Genomic DNA, 18,543 nt, shown 5'->3' with positions numbered 1-18,543 from the left:
CCTTAATTTTCTGCCAGCTTGGTGGAAGCTCTGTTGTCAACTGTCTTTGATCCAGGAACCACTCTGAGCTACACCCTGTCATCTTGCCCTGAAACGTGTCCTGAGCTTAGCTGCCCTTTTCCCCCTTTATAGTAGGACAGGATAATAATAATAATTACTCATGGCCTGTGTTTATCTAGCTCCTTTCTAAAGAAAAGTTCAAAGCTGTTTTCTGGACTTTGCCCTATTAATGCTCTTGGCATTGCTGTGCTGGGAGTTGAGGGGTGGCTGTTATTTTCTCACCCTCAGCAATGGGGAAAACCAGGCCAGAGCAGGGAGGAAATGTGCCTGTGGCTTGAGACCAGGGGAGCAGGGATGGCAGAGCTGTTGCTCAGCTTGAGGGACCGTGGGCCACATGCCTCTGGGGGGGTGTGATCTGTGGCCCTGGCCCAGGGTGTAGGCAACCTGTCTGGGGAGACTAGCAAGTCCCCTTGAAAAATTCAGCCTTTGAGAGTTAATCACTAGTCAACAGGTCAGGCACGCAGGGGCCCAGTGGGTCCACTTGGTAGAGACGTTGTAGGAGGTCAGCAGAAGGGAGCTGTCTGGTAGTCAGGGAGGCTTCTAGGAGGAGGTGGGCCTGAGCAAGTCTCCGAAGGATAGAGGAGGATCTGGATAGACCGAGGGGAAGGGAAGGCTCTTCTAGATGGGGGCTTGTGTGAGCAAAGGAAGAACGTGTATTTACAAAAACCAAAGACCAGTGAGGAAGGAGAATTTGGCTTTGCCGTGTTCCATTTCTCTTCGTTGGCTTCTGAGAGGGCAGTAGATGGCGAGGAGTGGTGGACGCCTCCCCTGGGGTCACAGGCTCCCCAGACTCTGCTCTCCCTGCAGGGAGTCAGGGGCAACACCTTCCTGTTGGTGACAGAGGCCGGGGTGCTGACCAACGCTGCATCTCCTGGGAGCTCTGTGGACAGAATTGATGCTGTGTGGCAGGGGTGGCGCCCAGAGCCTGGCCAAGAGGGTGGTGGGTCGGCTGAGCACAGACATGGAAGTGGAGTGGCCTCAGAAGGTGGGAGCTCTAGGCCTGCGTCCAAGGCCAGGACTCTCAGGCAGGGCTGACCACACGTCCTTGGGCTCTGAGGGAGGCCCTAAGAGTCCTTGTATGGGGTGGAGATTTGGGCGTAAGCGGCACTTGGTCAAGTAGGGGAAAGAAAACTGGTTTGAATGCAGGCACTTGATTCTGATAAGAAGAGGGCAGTGGCCTCACGGGCCTTCACTCTCCTCCTGTCTTCTGTCCATGCTGCTGCGGTGGCCGTCTCCCCGCAGGGGTTCTGCTGCTTTGAGTGCGGGCTTCAGCTGCCTCACCTGCAGGACTCTTTCCAAGGCCTTTCACCTAGTTATATATTTGTACACATATGCATATATAGAGGAGCCCCCCAGTTATATAAGCTTTAGGCCCCGCAAAACTTGGCTGGGCCCCTGACTGCCCACTGGTGGGCCAAAGCTTCTGGGAGCTTCAGGAGAGAGGAGTCAGGGCCAGTCTGCAAGCTGCCTGCAGTCTAGTTGGGGGCATAAGGTACACACACTTGAAGCAATTAGGGACTCATAAGAATGTCACTAAGAGCCACAGCATAGGCCACGGACTGCAGGTGTGCAGAGAGGGGAGCTGTCCACATGTGTCTGAGGGTCGGGAAGGCTTCCTGGAAGAGGAGGGGAGTTCTGAGCAGGATCGTGGGCAAACCCTCATGGCTCGGCGAGGAGAGCGTTCATTCTCAGGTCCCCGGTGGGAGTGGAGCCGGCGTCTCTGGGGCAGGACCCTGCTGATGTGGTCCTTGGCCTTTCAGCCGCAGTACATGTGTGAGGCCATGCTGATCCTGGGCAAGCTGCATTACGTGGAGGGCTCGTACCGAGATGCCATCAGCATGTACGCGCGGGCCGGGATTGATGACATGTCCATGGAGAATAAGCCCCTGTATCAGATGCGGCTGCTGGCGGAGGCCTTTGTCATCAAAGGTAGGTGTGAGCACCGGCCGGGTCTCGCCGCCCCTGTGCACAGCTCGTTACACTCTGGCCCCCATGTGCCGGGAGCGGGTGGCAGCTGCAGGGCAGCAGTGCTGTGTTGAGGGTGGGCCTGCAGGGCAGCGTTTAAGGTACTTAACCCCCGGGAGTGCCCAGGCACTGACCAGCCGGGTGGATGCCAGGGTAACCAACCACATCAGCACATGCCGGCTGACGGCAGGCGCTGGGCCAGATGTCAGGTCAGAAGACTCAGGTTCCTGCCCTGGCTCTGTCGACAGATAGTCACCTGACTGTGTGCCCTTGGGCATATAGCTCTTCACCTTTCTTGGCCTCAGTGGATTTACCTGAAAGACAGGGTCGAAATACCTACCCTCACAGGGTTACCATGAACAAGAGGAATCAGTTGTGTAACCAGGGTGAGAAAGTCTTTAAAAGCGTGCCACCCGTTGTTAGAGTGGCACTAGTGACTGGCGTTGGCTACAGATCAGGTGCTCGATGGCACAGAGCAGCCTGGCTCTCCTCAGGTATTTGCTGGGCACCTGCAGTGAGCGGCCCAGGGAGGCAATGCTGGGGTCCTGTGATGGGCAGGTCAGAGCCAGTTCCCAGGGCGAGTGATGCTGTGGTGGGGAGCCAGGCACACAGGGTCAGTGATGTAGGAATTTCATCATGTGTGCTGTGGATGCCCACCTGGGGAAAGAGTGCCCTTGAACTGACCCTGAAGGTGTCACGTGGCAGTAAGAGCCCTCCCCCAGGCTTTGTGCTTCAGGCACCGCCTTCCCTGGATCCTTGAATCCTGGGATCGCAGAGCCTGAGTGGTGGCTCTTGGTGGCAGTGAGGTCCCAGGAGCCCCTCTGTCCACACTGTTGCCAGGAATCTTGGATGTTTGATCATCTCTTTATTCCAGCACAAACCAACCCCAGAGAAAAGTCTAGAAACAACGTGTGACCCTGTGGGGATTTGGTGTCTGGCATTGGTAAAGTATTTGTCACCTTCTTTTCTCTTAGAGATGGGGACATTCTCCCATCTTATATACAGGCAAACTGAGGCCCAGAGAGGGGATGTACCCTACCTGGAGTTACCCAGAGATTTGTGGTGGGTCCAGGATTGGAACCTCCACTCTCTGACATTGGCCTTGCACTATGAGTCCCCACTCCCACGCCTCTGTGTCCTTTGGGTCCTGGAAGATTGACTATGACATCTGTGCAGGGCACAGCCTCCTTTAACCATGGCCGATGGGGCTTCTTGAGAGCTGTTTGTCCACCTCTGGGTCCCTGGGTCCCTTTCCCCATTGAGAGACTGTTCACACAATCGCAGGAAATCTGCTGAGACCTTCCCCCAGACAGACCCGGTGCCAGCCTGTGGGAGGCAGGTGCCCATCTGGGACAGTCCAGTGTGTGGGGTCTTCTCCCTTTGCTCTCTCATCCCCTGCTCTGTGCCCCCGGTACAGGCTGGTCTTGGGGGTGATCTTCATTTGGCATTTGGGTCTTTCTGGCCTCTTGGAAACCACTTATGCCATGGACTCCCGAACCTAACACCCTTTCTTAGGGCTCCTTTCCGGCACTTTTTCCTGTAGACCTGGCTCGGTACCTGCTGCTCCCTGTCTCCTGCTCTCTACTCTTTCCAGCACGCCTCCAGCTTCTTGGGGGAACACAGGCCCGGTGGTCACAGGTGCTGCAGGGGAGGTAAGGAGCTGGGTGTCCCTGGCGTGGGCTGCTCGGTCATGGGCTGTACTGGCTCCCTGCCCCCCGCTGACTGCACTAGGCTTCCCACTTGCTTGCCTTCTCTCTGCCCGTCCTCCCTGTCCTGTCGCAATGCCTGCGCCCTGCTGCTCAGCATGCTGAGGTTCATCTGACCCTGTGTGTGCTTGAGACTGTGCACGTGGCCTCCAGGGTGTGCATGGTGTTGATTTTCCTGGGTTTGGCGGGACCTGGTGTGGCTCCTAATGCAGAGAGTAGGGGATGGGGATGGCTGGTCATTGGTCCTGACTTCATTTATGAGCATGGGGCTTGTCTTAGTCTGCTAGGTTGCCATAACAAAATATCATAGACTGGGTGGCTTAAACAATAGGAATTTATTTCTCACAGTTCTAGAGGCTGGGAAATCCAAGATCCATGTACCAGCAGTGTTGGTGTCTGCTGGGGGCTCTCTCCTTGGGTTGCAGATGGCCACCTTCTTGCTATGTCCTCACGTGACTTTCCTCCATGGGTGCTCATGGAGAGATCCCTCTCTCTTTGCCTTCTTATAAAGCCACTAATCCCATCATGAAGTCCCCACCCTCATGACCTCATCTAACCCTAATTACCTTCCAAAGGCACCACCTCCAAATACCATCACATTTCGGGTTAAAGCTACAACGTATGAATCTGAGGGGACACAAACATTCAGGCCATAAGAAGAATGGTGGCAGCAGCATGCCACAGAGTTCACAGAATAATAATATATATTTATTAAACACTCCATGCCAGGTGTGCCCTCGTTCAGTCCACACAGTAACCCCCCTCCCTGAGTAGGTGTTCTCTTCAATCCCATGTTATAGCCCAGGAGTTACGAGTAGAGAGGTGAAGGGACTCTTGTGGATTTCACTGGAATTGGCAGAGCCAGGATTTGAACCCAGGCAGCCAGAGCTTGTAAACACCCCTTGATGGTGCTGCTCAGAATTCTAGACTGAAAGGAAACATAGAAATGATCTAGGCCAATTCTCAGGTTACAGATGAGAAAACTGAGGCTGGTGAAAGTAAAATGTCAGTTGGTTTGTGTGTGAACCAGAATGCCCTGCCACCAGGCTGCCTCTTTTCAGGCTCTGTCAGATGCCAGGTGGCCTCCTGCGGGAGCCTGATGTGCCTTCACCACAGTACTCGGCCTGACTAGGCCATTACGTCTCAGCTCATTTATCATCTTGCATCGTATTCCGCTCCGTGGTTCCACTTGGTATCTTCCAGTGGGGCAGGGAGTTGAGTTCTCAGGCACACCTGGTTGGCGGCAGGAGGGCGGGGCAGTGTGTCATGGTGGGAGGGGCCTGAGCAGCCAGGCCTGGAGGCTCAGTGGGGGCGTGTGTATGGGTGTCTCAAGAGCAGGCTCTGGGTCTCTTCACCCACAAAAGACATACTCAGTGCACCTGCTTTTCCCTTCAGAGCAGAGGGACTTGGCAGGGTGTCCTCTGGCGGTCACTCACAAGGACTTGGCCTTGCTCTGAAGTCAGGGGGACGTGGATTAGACCAGAAGATGCTTTCTGATTCCCAGGGAGGGCTTCAGACACTGTCCCAGGAGCTTGAGAGAAGGGAGCAGTTGAAGCAGTCGTGGGTTTCTCTTGCTTGAAGTGCAGAAACATTACGTGCACATATGTATATACTGCTTGGTGGGGAGGTGGGTGATATATGACCCTCCAACTTCTCCAAGGGGAAAAAGGTTATTGTTAATGTCAAGTTTGTTTAGAAACAGTATGAACACCACAGATTTTTCACTGAGATAGAAAAATAAAATAGCTTCACTTCCCTGTCTGAGCGAACTGTCGCCCAACTTCACAGCTGGGCTCAGACTGACCTGGTCCTGCCAGGAGCGGAGGCCTGGATTTTTAGGGCCTCATTTTGGCCTCCGGGAGGTGGGCTGGGCCCTGTTGGGGCCTCTGGCTTTGGAGGAAGAGCTCCCTCTCCCTAGGTCCTGCCTCTAGCTCCTCCTGGCTGCCAGGTTAATGGGTCTGGCCTGTACTGTGGCCGGCTGCTCCCAAGTCACCTGCCGGCCCTGGCAGGGCTGAGGGCCCTTCCCCTGCCTAGCACAATCCCCCATTTGGTCCCTTCTCCCCCAGTCTTCCAAGCTCCTCTGGTGTACCTGACTTTGATGTTGTACCCAGAAACTTGAGGCCTGGACCCTTCCCCTCTGGAACCTGAGCGTATGATTGTCGGGGGCGTGGGCGTGGTAAGGGTGCGGGATTATCACATGTGCACCGCCCAGGAGTCTAGAAATGTAGATTCTCAGGCCCCTCACCAGACGTATTGAATCAGAATTTACATTTTAACAGCTTTCCCAGGTGACATGTATGCACCTTACAGTTTGAGAAACACTGCCCTGGAACTCTTGTTTAATAAATACTGATATTTGTTGGCTGGTGGGTTAACTTTCAGTTGATCTCTGTAGAATGGGAGGGAGTTGTTATATGCCCACTGTATGGATGGAGAAACTGAGGCTTGCCCACGATCGTGCAGCCTGTGAATAGCAGAGCTTGGTCTGGTGGCCAGTGGTTGTCTCCCAAGCCTGAGTCCTGCCTATGACAGAGGACCCCTCCAGAGGGGTTACCTCCGAGATGCATTCGCACAGACAGAGGAGGGTATGGGATGTCCAGAAGCCCTGAGAAAGGAGAGGTAGGGTCCTGACACTTACTGCAGAGCCTGGGGGCTGGCCAGGATGGATGATGCCTTTGGGCACTGTCATTCTGCCCCTGAGGGTAGCCCAGAGGGGGCCCTAAGTGGGCCTTGGGGACATGGGGGACTCTAGCAAGGTTAGACCCACATCAGGGTTCTTTGGGGGGTCCTGGAGGAATCAGGCCTTTCCCGGGCCGTAGCCTTAGCTCCTGATGGGGTCCAGTTTTCCTGCCCCTTCCGGCACTGCCTTCAGCAGGAGCAGAGAACTGCCAACTCCGATTGTCTGATTTGATTCTCAGCTGTCTCTATTTTTGTCCCCAGGCAAAAAGGGCCTGTTTGCAAAGCTGTGTCATTCCGAACAGCTGCCTCGAGTGCAGCTTGCCCCTTTCTCTAGGCCTTACTGTGGGCCCCAACACAGGCTAATTACCCTGCAATGTTCTACCAGATATCCTAAAGCTCCAGCCTTCGTGGCCCAAGGTCTCGCCTCAAGACAAAATAGGCTGCATTTCCACTGGCACTGCTGCCGCCTTGTATCTGGAATTCCAGCTTCTTAGCTGAGAAGTGACACAATCCTCACTCCCATGCCTGACCCCAGCTCAGCCAGTCCTGCATTTCAGGAATTGTTCCTCTGACATCATGCTTCTAGGCATCGGTTTCTGTATAATCAGACTTACGGTTGTAATGACAAAAATGCAACCCCAACTAGCTGGAAAAGCAACGACCCAAAGGGGGAGGGACTGAAAATGTACAGACCTATGTAACTAGTAAGTCGTTGGGGGCAGATAGCATCAAACATAGCTGCATCCAGGGACTCCACATGTTGTGGTCTTTCTCGACAGCTCCAGGTTTACGTGGTCCTGCAGCCTAAACTCACAACCTCAGGAGGAGAGAAAGCCTTGGGGAAGGTTCTCGTTGACCTGGTTTGGTCTCATGCCCACCCTGGAACCAATTTCAGTGACCGGCATTTAGGTGGCTGGTTTGGTGCCCGGGGTGGGATTTCCCCACTTGAATCTTGTGGACTGAGTTGGAGGAATGGTTCCTCGAAGGAAAATCAGGGTGCTGTTACCAAAGTAGGTGAAAGGTATGGAGGACAGAACCCCAGGGCTCAGGCAGAATTGACTCTCCTCAGGTTACACCAGTAGTGCCCAGGTGAGGATTTGAACTTGGCTCTGTCTGATTCTGGCTTTGGGGCTCGTCCCTGATGCCCAGGGAGTACTTGTTTGACTGACACACTCTGCTCCAGAGAGGGAAGTGAGTGAGACGCAGGTAGCTGTGGGACCTTCCCATGTGGGCTAGGAGGTGAGGCGGGACTTTAGGAGGAATCAGCTGCTGGTGAGTGGAAGAGGTACCTTCCAGGTGAAAATCCAGAGGGAGGCCCCTGGGAAATGGAGGTGGCTTGTCTGGAGCGGGGTGTTGTCATACCTTTTTGGAGCTAAGAGAGGTTGTGCATGGGAGGATTGGGAAATGAGGGGGCATTGAGAGCCCAGCAGGAAGGCTCAGGGTCTCCCTTTTGCTGGTGTTCCAGAACTTTGGCCTTAGGTAGCCATACCATGAAGTGTGGCCGAGCCTGTTTCCTGTAAAATCAGCTCACCTGTTGGTCAGCATGCTGTCTGGGTCCATCTGGAGCAGAGCGCTCTGGGCCCTAGACTAGGCAAAGCCGTTGTAGATCCAGGTGACAAACTGTCCTCTTTTCTGTTGGTTTGAGTCCTAAGGGGCAGCCCCAGCTTTGACGGACGTGCAGGATGCTTCAGGGACTGTTCTTTCGACATCTCAAGCCTTACCCAGTTCAGCCCCCAAAAGCACCAGTGTCATTGTCCGCCTCTGTGGCGAACGGCTTCCTTCTCTCCTCCGGCCTGTGTTGCTTTCCCTTCTCTGGTGCTCGCTCAATGTGGTAATGATGTGGGGAATGACCCCCCATCTCTCCAGCCATGAGTCCTGCCCTGAGCTCTAAAGACCGAGTCGTTGCTGCCTAATTTGGGGCTTGTTGTGTCTGTGGGCCCCTTGAAAACCAGTGCTGCCCTGTGTTTCAGTCTAGCAAACCCCTTTGCCGCTTGTTCACGGCCCAGCACCAGCGAGGCCACTCTGGGCAGTCTTGCCTGCTGGCTTACCGATAGAAGGACCTGCCTGGCTATGAAGGAAAATGCCCCCGGTTCACCCAAAATACTGCAGTGAGATGCTCAATTGTGAAGGTGCTGTGAAAAGTAAAAATGTAAAAAACATTAGGCAGCTGTGAGAATTATGATCTGCAAATTCTCTTCTCCTCACCCCTCAAGGTTTTTTTTTTTCTTTTTTTCTGTTCTTTCAGCCTCTGAAACCCCCATCTCCTCTGCTCTCACCTGGAATTTTATGGCTTTAGTAAAACTTCCAAAAATAAAAGAACACCAGGCTGCTCCTGGGGCAGGATGTGGTGGGATATTGGTTTGGGGTTTTTTTTAGTCCTGGTATGGCAGGAATTAACTGTTTACTTTGGCTTCCTTCTCAGAGGGGCGTGGGCCGTCTGCCTTGTGGGGAAGCAGGTCAGCACTTTTGGTGCTGCTGCCCTGGCCCCAGACTGTGGTCCACGGAGTGAGAGGCTGGCCTCCAGGTGGAGAGGAGTGAGCAGATGAGGGCGTCTTGGAAGGAGGCTGGGTGTGTTCATTGTGTGCTTACCAAGCCTTCATTGAGGTTCTGCCTGGACTGCGAGATACGAAACAGGGCAGGAGGGTAAGTGGACTCATGGAGGGAGACCACGGGGAGTTGGAGTGGTCTCCCCACATCTTCTCCTGGCAGGCCTTTCCTCCATCGTTGGAGGTCACCCCAGAGAGTAGTCGGTAGAGGTGTGGAGTATGGATAGGGTTTTGAGGGGTGTATTTGAGAAACCAGCACCGACACTAGGGCCTATCCCTTTCAGGTTAGACAGCTATAATTCAGCCATTGGATACACATGGGAAAGGCAGGCCCCCGTGCACTGGCCAGAAGCCTGAGATGTGGGTTACCGAGGGTAAGGAAAGATGCATGGAGTCTGGGCCGAGAGAACGGACGGTGTTGAAGCCAGAAGACCTGGATCTAGTTGGCACTTTGAGCTGAGGGGTGTTGGAAGGAGTATCTTCTCCCTGAATTAGATTTCTCATTTGTCATTCTAGGGAAAGGCTAAACCCCTACGTGAGAGGTCATTTTGAGCATCACTTGAAACGTTTTCTGAGAGCGCACTTTCTGTTCTTTATAAGACCCATCTAATTTAATTTTCACAGCTACCCTATGAGGTGGGCATTGTTAGTGATCTTATTTTGTCTTTGGGGAAACTGAGACTAAGATCTCTCTAAACATTTTGAGGTATATCCTTCCAGTCTTTTTTCCTATAGGTTTTTATGTTTTAAATGAAAATAAGTTCATACAATCATATATTTTATACGCTTGTTTTTTAAAGCTAATATTTTACGAAATAGTTTCTAGTATACATCTACATCACTACGTAAAGTAGCTTTATAGCATTTCATTGTAAGAATCTATTGTAGTTTAGCAAACTTGTCTCCTGTTCTTGAACCTGTAGGTTAAATCTCTTTTTTTTTTTGGCCACTATAAACAATAGTGCACTGGATATCCTTGAAGCTCAACTTTTGCATTTTTTGCATACATTATATTTTTAAGGATAAATTTCTAGAAGTAGAGTTACTGGATTGAAATGTGTACACTTTTCAGAAACTTTGATACAAGGAGTCAAATTGTCTGCTTTTTTTTTTTTCAATTGGTAAAATGTAACATAAAATTTAGCATCCTGGGCTTCCCTGGTGGCGCAGTGGTTGAGAGTCCGCCTGCCGATGCAGGGGACGAGGGTTCGTGCCCCGGTCCGGGAAGATCCCACATGCCGCGGAGCGGCTGGGCCCGTGAGCCGTGGCCGCTGAGCCTGTGCGTCCGGAGCCTGTGCTCCGCAACGGGAGAGGCCACAACAGTGAGAGGCCCGCGTACCGCAAAAAAGAAAAAAAAAAAAAAATTTAGCATCTTAACCATTGAGAATTTTTTTAGCTGCAGTGAAATACACATAACAAAAGTTATTATCATAAAACTTTTTAAGCGTAAGTTCCGTAGTGTTAAGTACGTTCATGTTGTTGTGCAGCCAATCTCCAGAACACTTTATCTTGCAAAATTGAAACTGCACCCAGTAAACAGTTTTCCATTCTCCTCCCCCAGCCCCTGGCAGTCAGCATGCTACCTTCTGTCTCTATGAGTTTGACTACTCCAGGTACCTCACAGAAGTGGAATCATACAGACATTGTCTTTTGTGACTGGTTTATTTCACTTAGCATAATGTCCTTAAGGTTCATCCATGTTGTTGCATATGGCAGGATTTCCTTCTTTTTTAAGGCTGAATAATATTCCATTGTGTGTATATACTACGATTTTTTAAAAAAAAATAATAGTTTCTACTTTTTGCCTTGCATTGGGTCTTCATTGCTGCGTGTGGGCTTTCTCTGGTTGCGGTGAGCGGGGGCTACTCTCAGTTGTGGTGAGCAGGCTTCTCATTGTGGCTGCTCCTGTTGTGGAGAACAGGCTTTAGGCACGCGGGCTCAGCAGTTGCGGCTCGCGGGCTCTAGAGCGCAGGCTCAGTAGTCGTGGCGCACGGGCTTAGTTGCTCCGCGGCACGTGGGATCTTCCCGGACCAGGGAATTGAACCCATGTCCCCTGCATTGGCAGGCGGATTCTTAACCACTGTGCCACGAGGGGAGTCCTATCCTACATTTTGTGTATCTATTCATCCATCAGTGGACACTTGGGTTGCTTCTCCCTTTTTGCTGCTGTGAACAATGCTGCTATGATCATGGGTATAGTACGCGTATCTCTTCTAGACCCTCTTTTCAGTTCTTTTGCATATATACCCAGAAGTAGAGTTGTTGGATCATATGGTAATTCTGGCTTTAATCTTCTGAGGAATGGCCAGACTGTTCTCCAGAGCAGCTGTACCATTTTATGTTCCCACAGTTGCCCACTTTTGAGTGTGATTTATGAGGGTTCTCTTCCCAACCCGGCCTTGAGGCTTCCTCTCTGAAGGCTGAAGCAATGACTTGCATTTCTTCCTACCCGCCCCCCATCCTCCACCCCCACAGGGCCTACGCCTCTCGGGTGCCCTGTGCTTTTGGACCAGCTGGGTAGGCAGGAGGGCGGGGGTCCACCCATCTGGAAAGTTCCATTACAGGGGAGGCATCGTGCTCTCCATCTCCGCATCCAGTGCCCAGGGCTCCAAGGGCGGGGCTTCTTGGAAGGGCTGCTGTTTGGGATGTGATGAGTCACCGAGACCGACGAGGCCCGGACCAGCCTGGGTGTTGAGCTGTGCCAGGGTCAGTTTGCCTCCAAACCGAAAGTTCAAAGTTAATGAAAAAGCAAGCGCTCCTCTTGAAAGGGGACCTCCGCTGGCTCGCACGACTGGGTGTTTTCACATAAAGGCCCCTCTGCCAGTGGGAATCAGGAGGCAGTGCCCGTGCTTCCTGACAGCCTCTGGCTTCCTGCCCGCTCAACAGGGCTGGGATCCACTGGGATCCTTTGGGGGCGGGCTCAGAAGCAGCCCGTCTCCATCTTGGAGCTAGTGTTGTGGTCTGGCCACTTGTGCAGAAACACACAGGGCAGAGGATGAAGGAACCCGAGGGTTGGAATCCCCGGTAGCTTTCCCATCAGATGTTTGTGACAGGAAAATGGCCCGTCATGTGACTCAAAGAGCAAATGTAAGGCAAAGAAGCCTCTTTTTTTTTTTTTTTTTAATAAATTTATTTACTTTTGGCTGCTACTCTTTGTTGCGGTGCATGGGCTTCTCATTGCAGTGGCTTCTCTTGTTGCAGAGCACAGGCTCTAGGCGCACAGGCTTCAGTAGTTGTGGCACGTGGGCTTCAGTAATTGTGGCTCGTGGGCTCTAGAGCGCAGGCTCAGTAGTTACGGCGCCCGGGCTTAGTTGCTCCGTGACATGTGGGATCTTCCCGGACCAGAGCTCGAACCCATGTCCCCTGCATTGGCAGGCGGACAAAGAAGCCTCTTTTTATGGGCAGAACTGGGGTGACTGGACTGTGACCCTCACTAGGAAGAGCTGTTGCCAGCTCCAGGAAGCTTTTTGGTCTGCTATATGTTAGAAATTTTTTCACAGACCACTACCTCAGTGACTGTAGCCCGTTTACTTTGATCTTCATTAGTCCTCTGGAATCATAATTGCTTCCTTTCAAAAAGGAATATATTTATTATTTTTAGATATATTTTTACACAGTACATAGATCTTAAATGTGTAATTTGATGAGTTTGTCAAGTATAGATACCCATGTAACCAACACCACAATAAAGACAAAGAACATTTCCATCTCCCCAGAAAATTCCCTCAGGTCCTTTGCCAATTGATCCCCTCCCCAAACCCACCCCAGGCAATGACTGGTTGGTTTCTGTTAATATAGATTGTAATTTTGCCCTTGTTTTGAATGTCATATAACTGAAATCATATGGCCTGTACTTTCTGATATGTAGCTTCTTCTGCACAATATAAGTTCTGAGAGATTCACCCGTGTTGTATGTATCAAGAGTGTGTCCTTTTCTTTATTTCTGAGTAGTATTCCATTGTATAAATATGCCACGGTTTCTGAATTCCACAAGAACCATTTTTTAGATGGAGAGGGAGAAACGCCACCGGCCTCTACACTCGGCATGAGTGAATGTGTGTGTCCGTCTGTGTGTCCATCCACTCACTAAGCCCCAGGACTTGCTCTCGCTGGGTGCAAAGATCAACCAGAAATGGGCAGAGAGGATGGTCACCATGTAGGGGAAAGGCATACGCAGAGGAGGCGCAGCTAAAATGTGCTGCTGGCTCTGAAGGCGGGAGACTTAAGAAGCCTTCAGAGAAAAGGCGGTGTGCTGTGAGCTTTCAAGGAGGTTGGGGTTTAGAATTCTCAGAGAAGCCTGGTGGAGAGGCCCCTGCTGGGAGCAGAAGGAACAAATGGAGCACGGGGAACGTGGCGGCCCCACAGACTGCTGAGTTCACCGCTTTGCCGTGGCCAGCCCACCGAGGCTCGGGACTGGCAGCCTGAACCTGGTCCATCCCAGTTCTGGGCCCAGAGGTGGGGCAGTAGGGAACCCAGACAGCAGCACATCTCGGGGGAGGGGGCGGGGGGGAAGCACAAGGATGTGTTAAAACAGACCCTCTCTGTGTCTTCTGGCGTTGGCTCTGCCCTCCTGCCGTTTCCACTTGGCTTCCAGGCCAGGCCCTGAACAGTTTCTATGTCCCACTGTCCTGTAGGGTACACGGGGGCCGTAGGTCTGGAGAGGAGTGGCTGGGCCAGCGCCGGCAGTGAGCAGAGGGGACCAGCCTTCCCCTGCCTTCTTGCCACGTCTTCTCCAGTGCGCCCTCTGTTCCTCCTCCCCCTTAGTCCTTTCCTGGTCGTGAGTCATTTGGCAGGAGGCACGTTGACACTTGGTGACCCGGGTAACTGAGTCTTTGTGTTGAGCAAGGGCCTTCACGGTCTATGTCCACCTTTCCCCAGGCCGAGGCATCCCGACCTTCGGACCCATTCACACCCCAGTCTGGCAGAGGGCAAGGTCACTGAAACCATATGAGTTGGGAATCTAGCCAAGAACAGCAGCATTTCTTTACCTTGTGTTTGTAGAGTACTTTGTACTTTGTCAGGCACCACCAGGCTTGTCGTTTCTTCAGCCAGCCAGTGCTTGCTGAGTGCCTACTGTGTGCCAGCTTATAGAAAGGTGAACGTGTTAAGGTTGATGCTTTTAAGGAGCCTACAGTCTGGCCGAGCAAACACGTGAACAAATAGGTATAACAAAGTGGTGGGGCAGGAATACGTAAAGTGTAGATCAGGGCCCAAGGAGAGAATGGTTGGTTATACCAGGGTGTATCGGGGGGGCTCCATAGAGGAGGGGGCACTCAGTGGCAGAAGGTGAGCTGTAATTTTGGGTGGCCTCTGGGGGGTGGGGTGGAGGGTGCATTCCAGGCAAGAGGCGCAACCCGAGCACAGTGGGAGCAGGAGGCTGGGTGTGGATGCAGCAGGTATGGTGTCATAGTCAGCTCAGGCTGCTAGAACAAAGCACCACAGATTGGGTGGCTTATACCCAACAGACACTTATTTCTCACAGTCCTGGAGGCTGGCAGTCTGAGATCAAGGCACCAGCATGGTCAGGTTCTGGTGAGAGCCCTCTTCCAGGTTGCAGGCTGCCAACTTCTTGCTGTGTACTCACATGATGGAAGGGGCTCTCTGGGGTCTCTTTTATAAGGACACTAATCCCTATCATGAGGGCTCCACCCTCAGGACATAATCACCTCCCCAAGGCCCCGCCTCCTAAAACCATCACCTTGGGCATTAGGTTTTCAACATATGACTTTATGACTTTCAAGGGGACACAAACATTTGATGTATAACATGATGAGAGACAAGGCTGGGGAGGTGACAGGGATGGATCTTGGAGGGCATGGTATGGAATGTCAGGAGTTTGGACCTCACCCTGTAGCAGTGGGGACCCCAGTGGAGGGTTTTAAGCAGTGGGGTTTTAGAAGGATCACCCTGGGATCCTTGAGCAGGACGGATGAGAGTGAGACTGGAGGCAGGGAGGCCCGCTAGGAGGCCGAGGTGGTCATCCACTCAAGAGATAAAGCCTAAAATAAGGAGATAAGGGGAGGGGAGGGGAGGGGAGGCTTGAAATGTTAAGGGCTTGGTCATCAGTTGGATATTGGGGCCAAAGGGCAGGAGAGAGTTGAGGATTCTCTTCTTGGACCTTCCTTCGGTCACTTCATCTTGAGCACCTGCTACATATAAAGTACCGTGTGGGCACAAAGGTGAGAAGGATCTGGGTTCTGCCCACCGAGAACCGCAATCTAGGACAGTGCTCTCTAGTCAGGACTGTGAGTTGCACGTGACAGCAACACAATTTAAGTGGACTTTGACCCCACCCCTCCCTGAGAAAATGGGGGATGGGGTTTATTGGTGCATGTACTGGAAAGTTTCAGGGGGTAGTGCTTCAGGCAAGTGTTCACACAGTGTCTTTAGGAATCTGCCCTTTTCCATCAAGTCTCATCTCTGTTCTGTGTAGACTTCGTTTGTTTTTTTTTTCATGACTGAGTTTATTCAATCTTTTTCCTGTCTCAAAAAAAAAAAAAGTTAAAGACCAAAAACCCAGACATAAATATAGTTGTTTCCCTTTACAGCTTTCCCTTCTTGGTTTCTTATAGTTTTGGGGGGGGGTTTTTGTTTTTTTTGTTTTTGCTTTAGAGCTATGCTTTTATATTTAAAATTTTTTAAATTTTGGTAAAAAACACAAAACATAAAATACACCACCTTAACCATTTTCAAGTGTACAATCATGTTAATGACATTCACGTTATGTAGCTTCATTTTAAGGCAGCCTTTCCCTAACATTTCCAGGCTGGCCTCTTAGCAGTTTAACAAGCCCAGTGGAAGGGGTAAGAATTCTGGGATTGGGTCTTCTCGGCACAAACCAGGCCATGTGCACACCCTTAGCCAATCACTGTGGCCCTGATGATGAGTCAGCCTGGATCACGTGCCTGCCTTTGAGGTGGGGCGGGGTCTTCGCTCTGTGAGCCACAGGGCTGAGCGAGGCTGCACAAATGGGTGCTCAAAGGGAGAGAGAGGTGCTGCTGTGGAAAGAATGGGAAATGGATGCCAGGGACGCAAAAACAGCAACTTCCACTGCAGGCGCATAGGACCCGAGCGCCTGACTTAGGTGAGGTAGAAACTGTTTGGTTCCACGGGAGGGGTGCATATAAATGCTGTGTAATCAAGTCATCTACCATGTGCTAGGGACTGTGGCAGTCCAAACAGGCTCATTTTGCCCCCATTGAACTACTGGGGGAGAGAAGAGCTAGATGTAAATAACCACTCCATGATGTAAACATGGTGAGTGCCTGGGGAGGGGTCAGGATTGCTTCCAGCAGGCAGGAGTTGGGCATGGGGGTGCCACCAGTGTGGTTCCCCACGTGGGGCATGGGTGCCTGCTGTCTGTTCACCACTTGATCCCAGCCGCAGCTAATACCATCCTTGCTTTAGCCCCCTCCTTCCCCTCCCAGGACGTCTGCCTCCCACTGGCTGCTCCAGAGTCTCCTCGGATGAGCTCACTCTGGGCCCCTGGGAGGGGCCTGGAGTTGGGCCCCCCGTCCCCCGCCGAGCAGGGCAGGTCCGAGATGCTCCCCTCGTCCCGCAGGCCTCTCCCTGGAACGCCTCCCCAACTCCATCGCTTCCCGCCACCGCCTGACCGAGAGGGAGGAGGAAGTGATCACCTGTTTCGAGAGGGCCTCCTGGATCGCTCAGGTGTTCCTGCAGGAATTGGAGAAGGTGAGCTGGAAATAATAGCCCCATTGGTCATCACTGCCCTCTATTGAGCACCTGTATCTGTGCAACCCCCCCACCCCCACCCCACTAAAACCGTAGGTCCTGCTTGTACAAATTAGAAAAGAGGACCCTCCACCTGCCCTGAAGATGCTCTGCTTTATCTATTGGAAAACTCATTATAGTATCCTGATTCTGTAAGCATGAGACTCTCTACTGCCAGAAAAGAGTTTTAATAAACAGAAGAGTCCACGCCACCTGCGAGCGGCTGGCAACCTCCTTGGTGAGCTCAGCTTGTACGACCAAAAATGTGACAGCCCTGTTGTGTTCGTTAACTTGTTTACCCCTCACAGCAGCTCTCTGAAGTAGGTATTACATTCATCCCTGTTTAATACATGAGGTTTAGAGAGATTAAGCCATTTGCCCACTACTCTTCCCTTGGAAGGGTACAGTCAGGCCGGTCCATGTAGGCACTCTTCCCAGCTCTCAGGTGCTCTGGAAGCTCGCTACTGGACCCTTTAGCGGGGAGGAGGACCATTCTTAAAGCCTTGCAGAGGCTGGCAGAGCTGGCCACAGGGGTCTGGAAATTCTCAGGCCTACTTATCTCCCTGCTTGTGCTTCGGGGTGCCTGAACGAAGTCTCAACAGGACAGCAGTTCCAGGTGTTAGCAGTATACTGTGATGTTACCCCAGTTCTTCCCTTCTGGGGACTCCTGGTTTAATGGGGGGGCTACAGGCAGCCCTATTCAACAAAGATACTTACAGTTACTGCATCCCTGTTTTCATGTCAGGCATTACTTTGAGTACTTTACTCAAAGTTCTCTAATTTAACCTTCAAATAGTAACCAACTGCAACAGGTTATGCTTGTTATTCCCATCGTGTAGGTGGGGAACCTCAGGTGTGGAGAGTTAAATAGCTTCCCGGAGCTCAGACAGTTCATAAGTGGCGTTGGCAGGGCTTGGACCCTGTGTGACTTGTGACTTCGGGGTGGTGCTTAAGCCTTCTGTTTAGTAGACGTTTAGTAGATGCTAGATGGCAGGCTTGGCAGAGGAGATTTAGGATTGGCATCCAGACAGAGGAGGTGGGCACGATCTGAGAAACTCAGCACTCAGGAGATATTTGAACCTCACCTACTTTGGCAAATGCCAAAATGTCAACCCAGCACCTGTTTGTGACGGACCTTTTTGGAGGCGTCCTCCTCATGCCAGGTCAGTTCCCATGGAGCAGGATTCTCAGCCTCAGGACTTCTGACGTTTGGGGCCAGATAATTCTGCTGCCCTGTGTAGAATGTCCAGCAGCACTCCCAGCCTCCACCTATGGGCTGCCAGCAGCCAGCCCCCCTCCAACTGTGACAACCAAAAGTGTCTCCAGATAATGCCAAATGTCTCAGGGGCAAAATTGCCCCCCTGTTGAGAGTCGCCGTCCTAGAGACCCTCTGCTTGGCTGGACTTCAGTGGGAAAGAGGTGATTGGCGGCTCAGCAGAAACAGGACTCGAGTGTACTCCCTGGCAGAGGTCCACGTGGAGACTTGAGTTGACCTCTGCCAAGGTCACATGCAGTGTTTCAGGAGCTCCTCGTGTTTGAATTACATACAGTTTGGAGGAAGCTTTCATGAAAAATTGAAAGTCACCCATTCAGTCAGAAGCCTGGGTTTTGGACTCTTAAAAGGGGATTAAGGTGATGAGCTGGAATGGTGTCCAGGGCTGGAATCAGCACCTCTGGGGCACTGGGTAGACAAATGGGCCCCGACAGCTGGTTATCTCAGGTCAAGGGAGGGCAGGCCATAGAACCCTGTGCACCGCAAAGCTGGATATCCCTCCTAAGACCCAGCGCCAACCTCTGAGGAACTAAGAATCTCTCCAAAACCTATTTCAGTTTCTGAAAGAGGTGGATGGCTCGTT

General features: G+C 52.0%; 1 protein-coding gene across 2 annotated transcripts in view; it reads left to right on the top strand.

The window, feature by feature from the left end:
- TTC7A (tetratricopeptide repeat domain 7A) overlaps positions 1 to 18,543 on the top strand; it is a 121,668-nt gene that overhangs the window by 17,850 nt on the left and 85,275 nt on the right. For both annotated transcript variants that reach the window (XM_029232615.1, XM_029232616.1), the window contains exons 3-4: positions 1,821 to 1,989; positions 16,518 to 16,648. In XM_029232615.1, the coding sequence (XP_029088448.1) occupies positions 1,821 to 1,989; positions 16,518 to 16,648 (300 nt within the window). The remainder of the gene's footprint in view (positions 1 to 1,820; positions 1,990 to 16,517; positions 16,649 to 18,543) is intronic.

Source organism: Monodon monoceros, unplaced genomic scaffold (genome assembly GCF_005190385.1).
Source record: "Monodon monoceros isolate NGI ecotype Baffin Bay Population unplaced genomic scaffold, NGI_Narwhal_1 Super_Scaffold_19, whole genome shotgun sequence".
NCBI classification, from domain to species: Eukaryota; Metazoa; Chordata; class Mammalia; order Artiodactyla; family Monodontidae; genus Monodon; species Monodon monoceros.
This window is presented reverse-complemented; position numbering and strand designations above follow the sequence as displayed.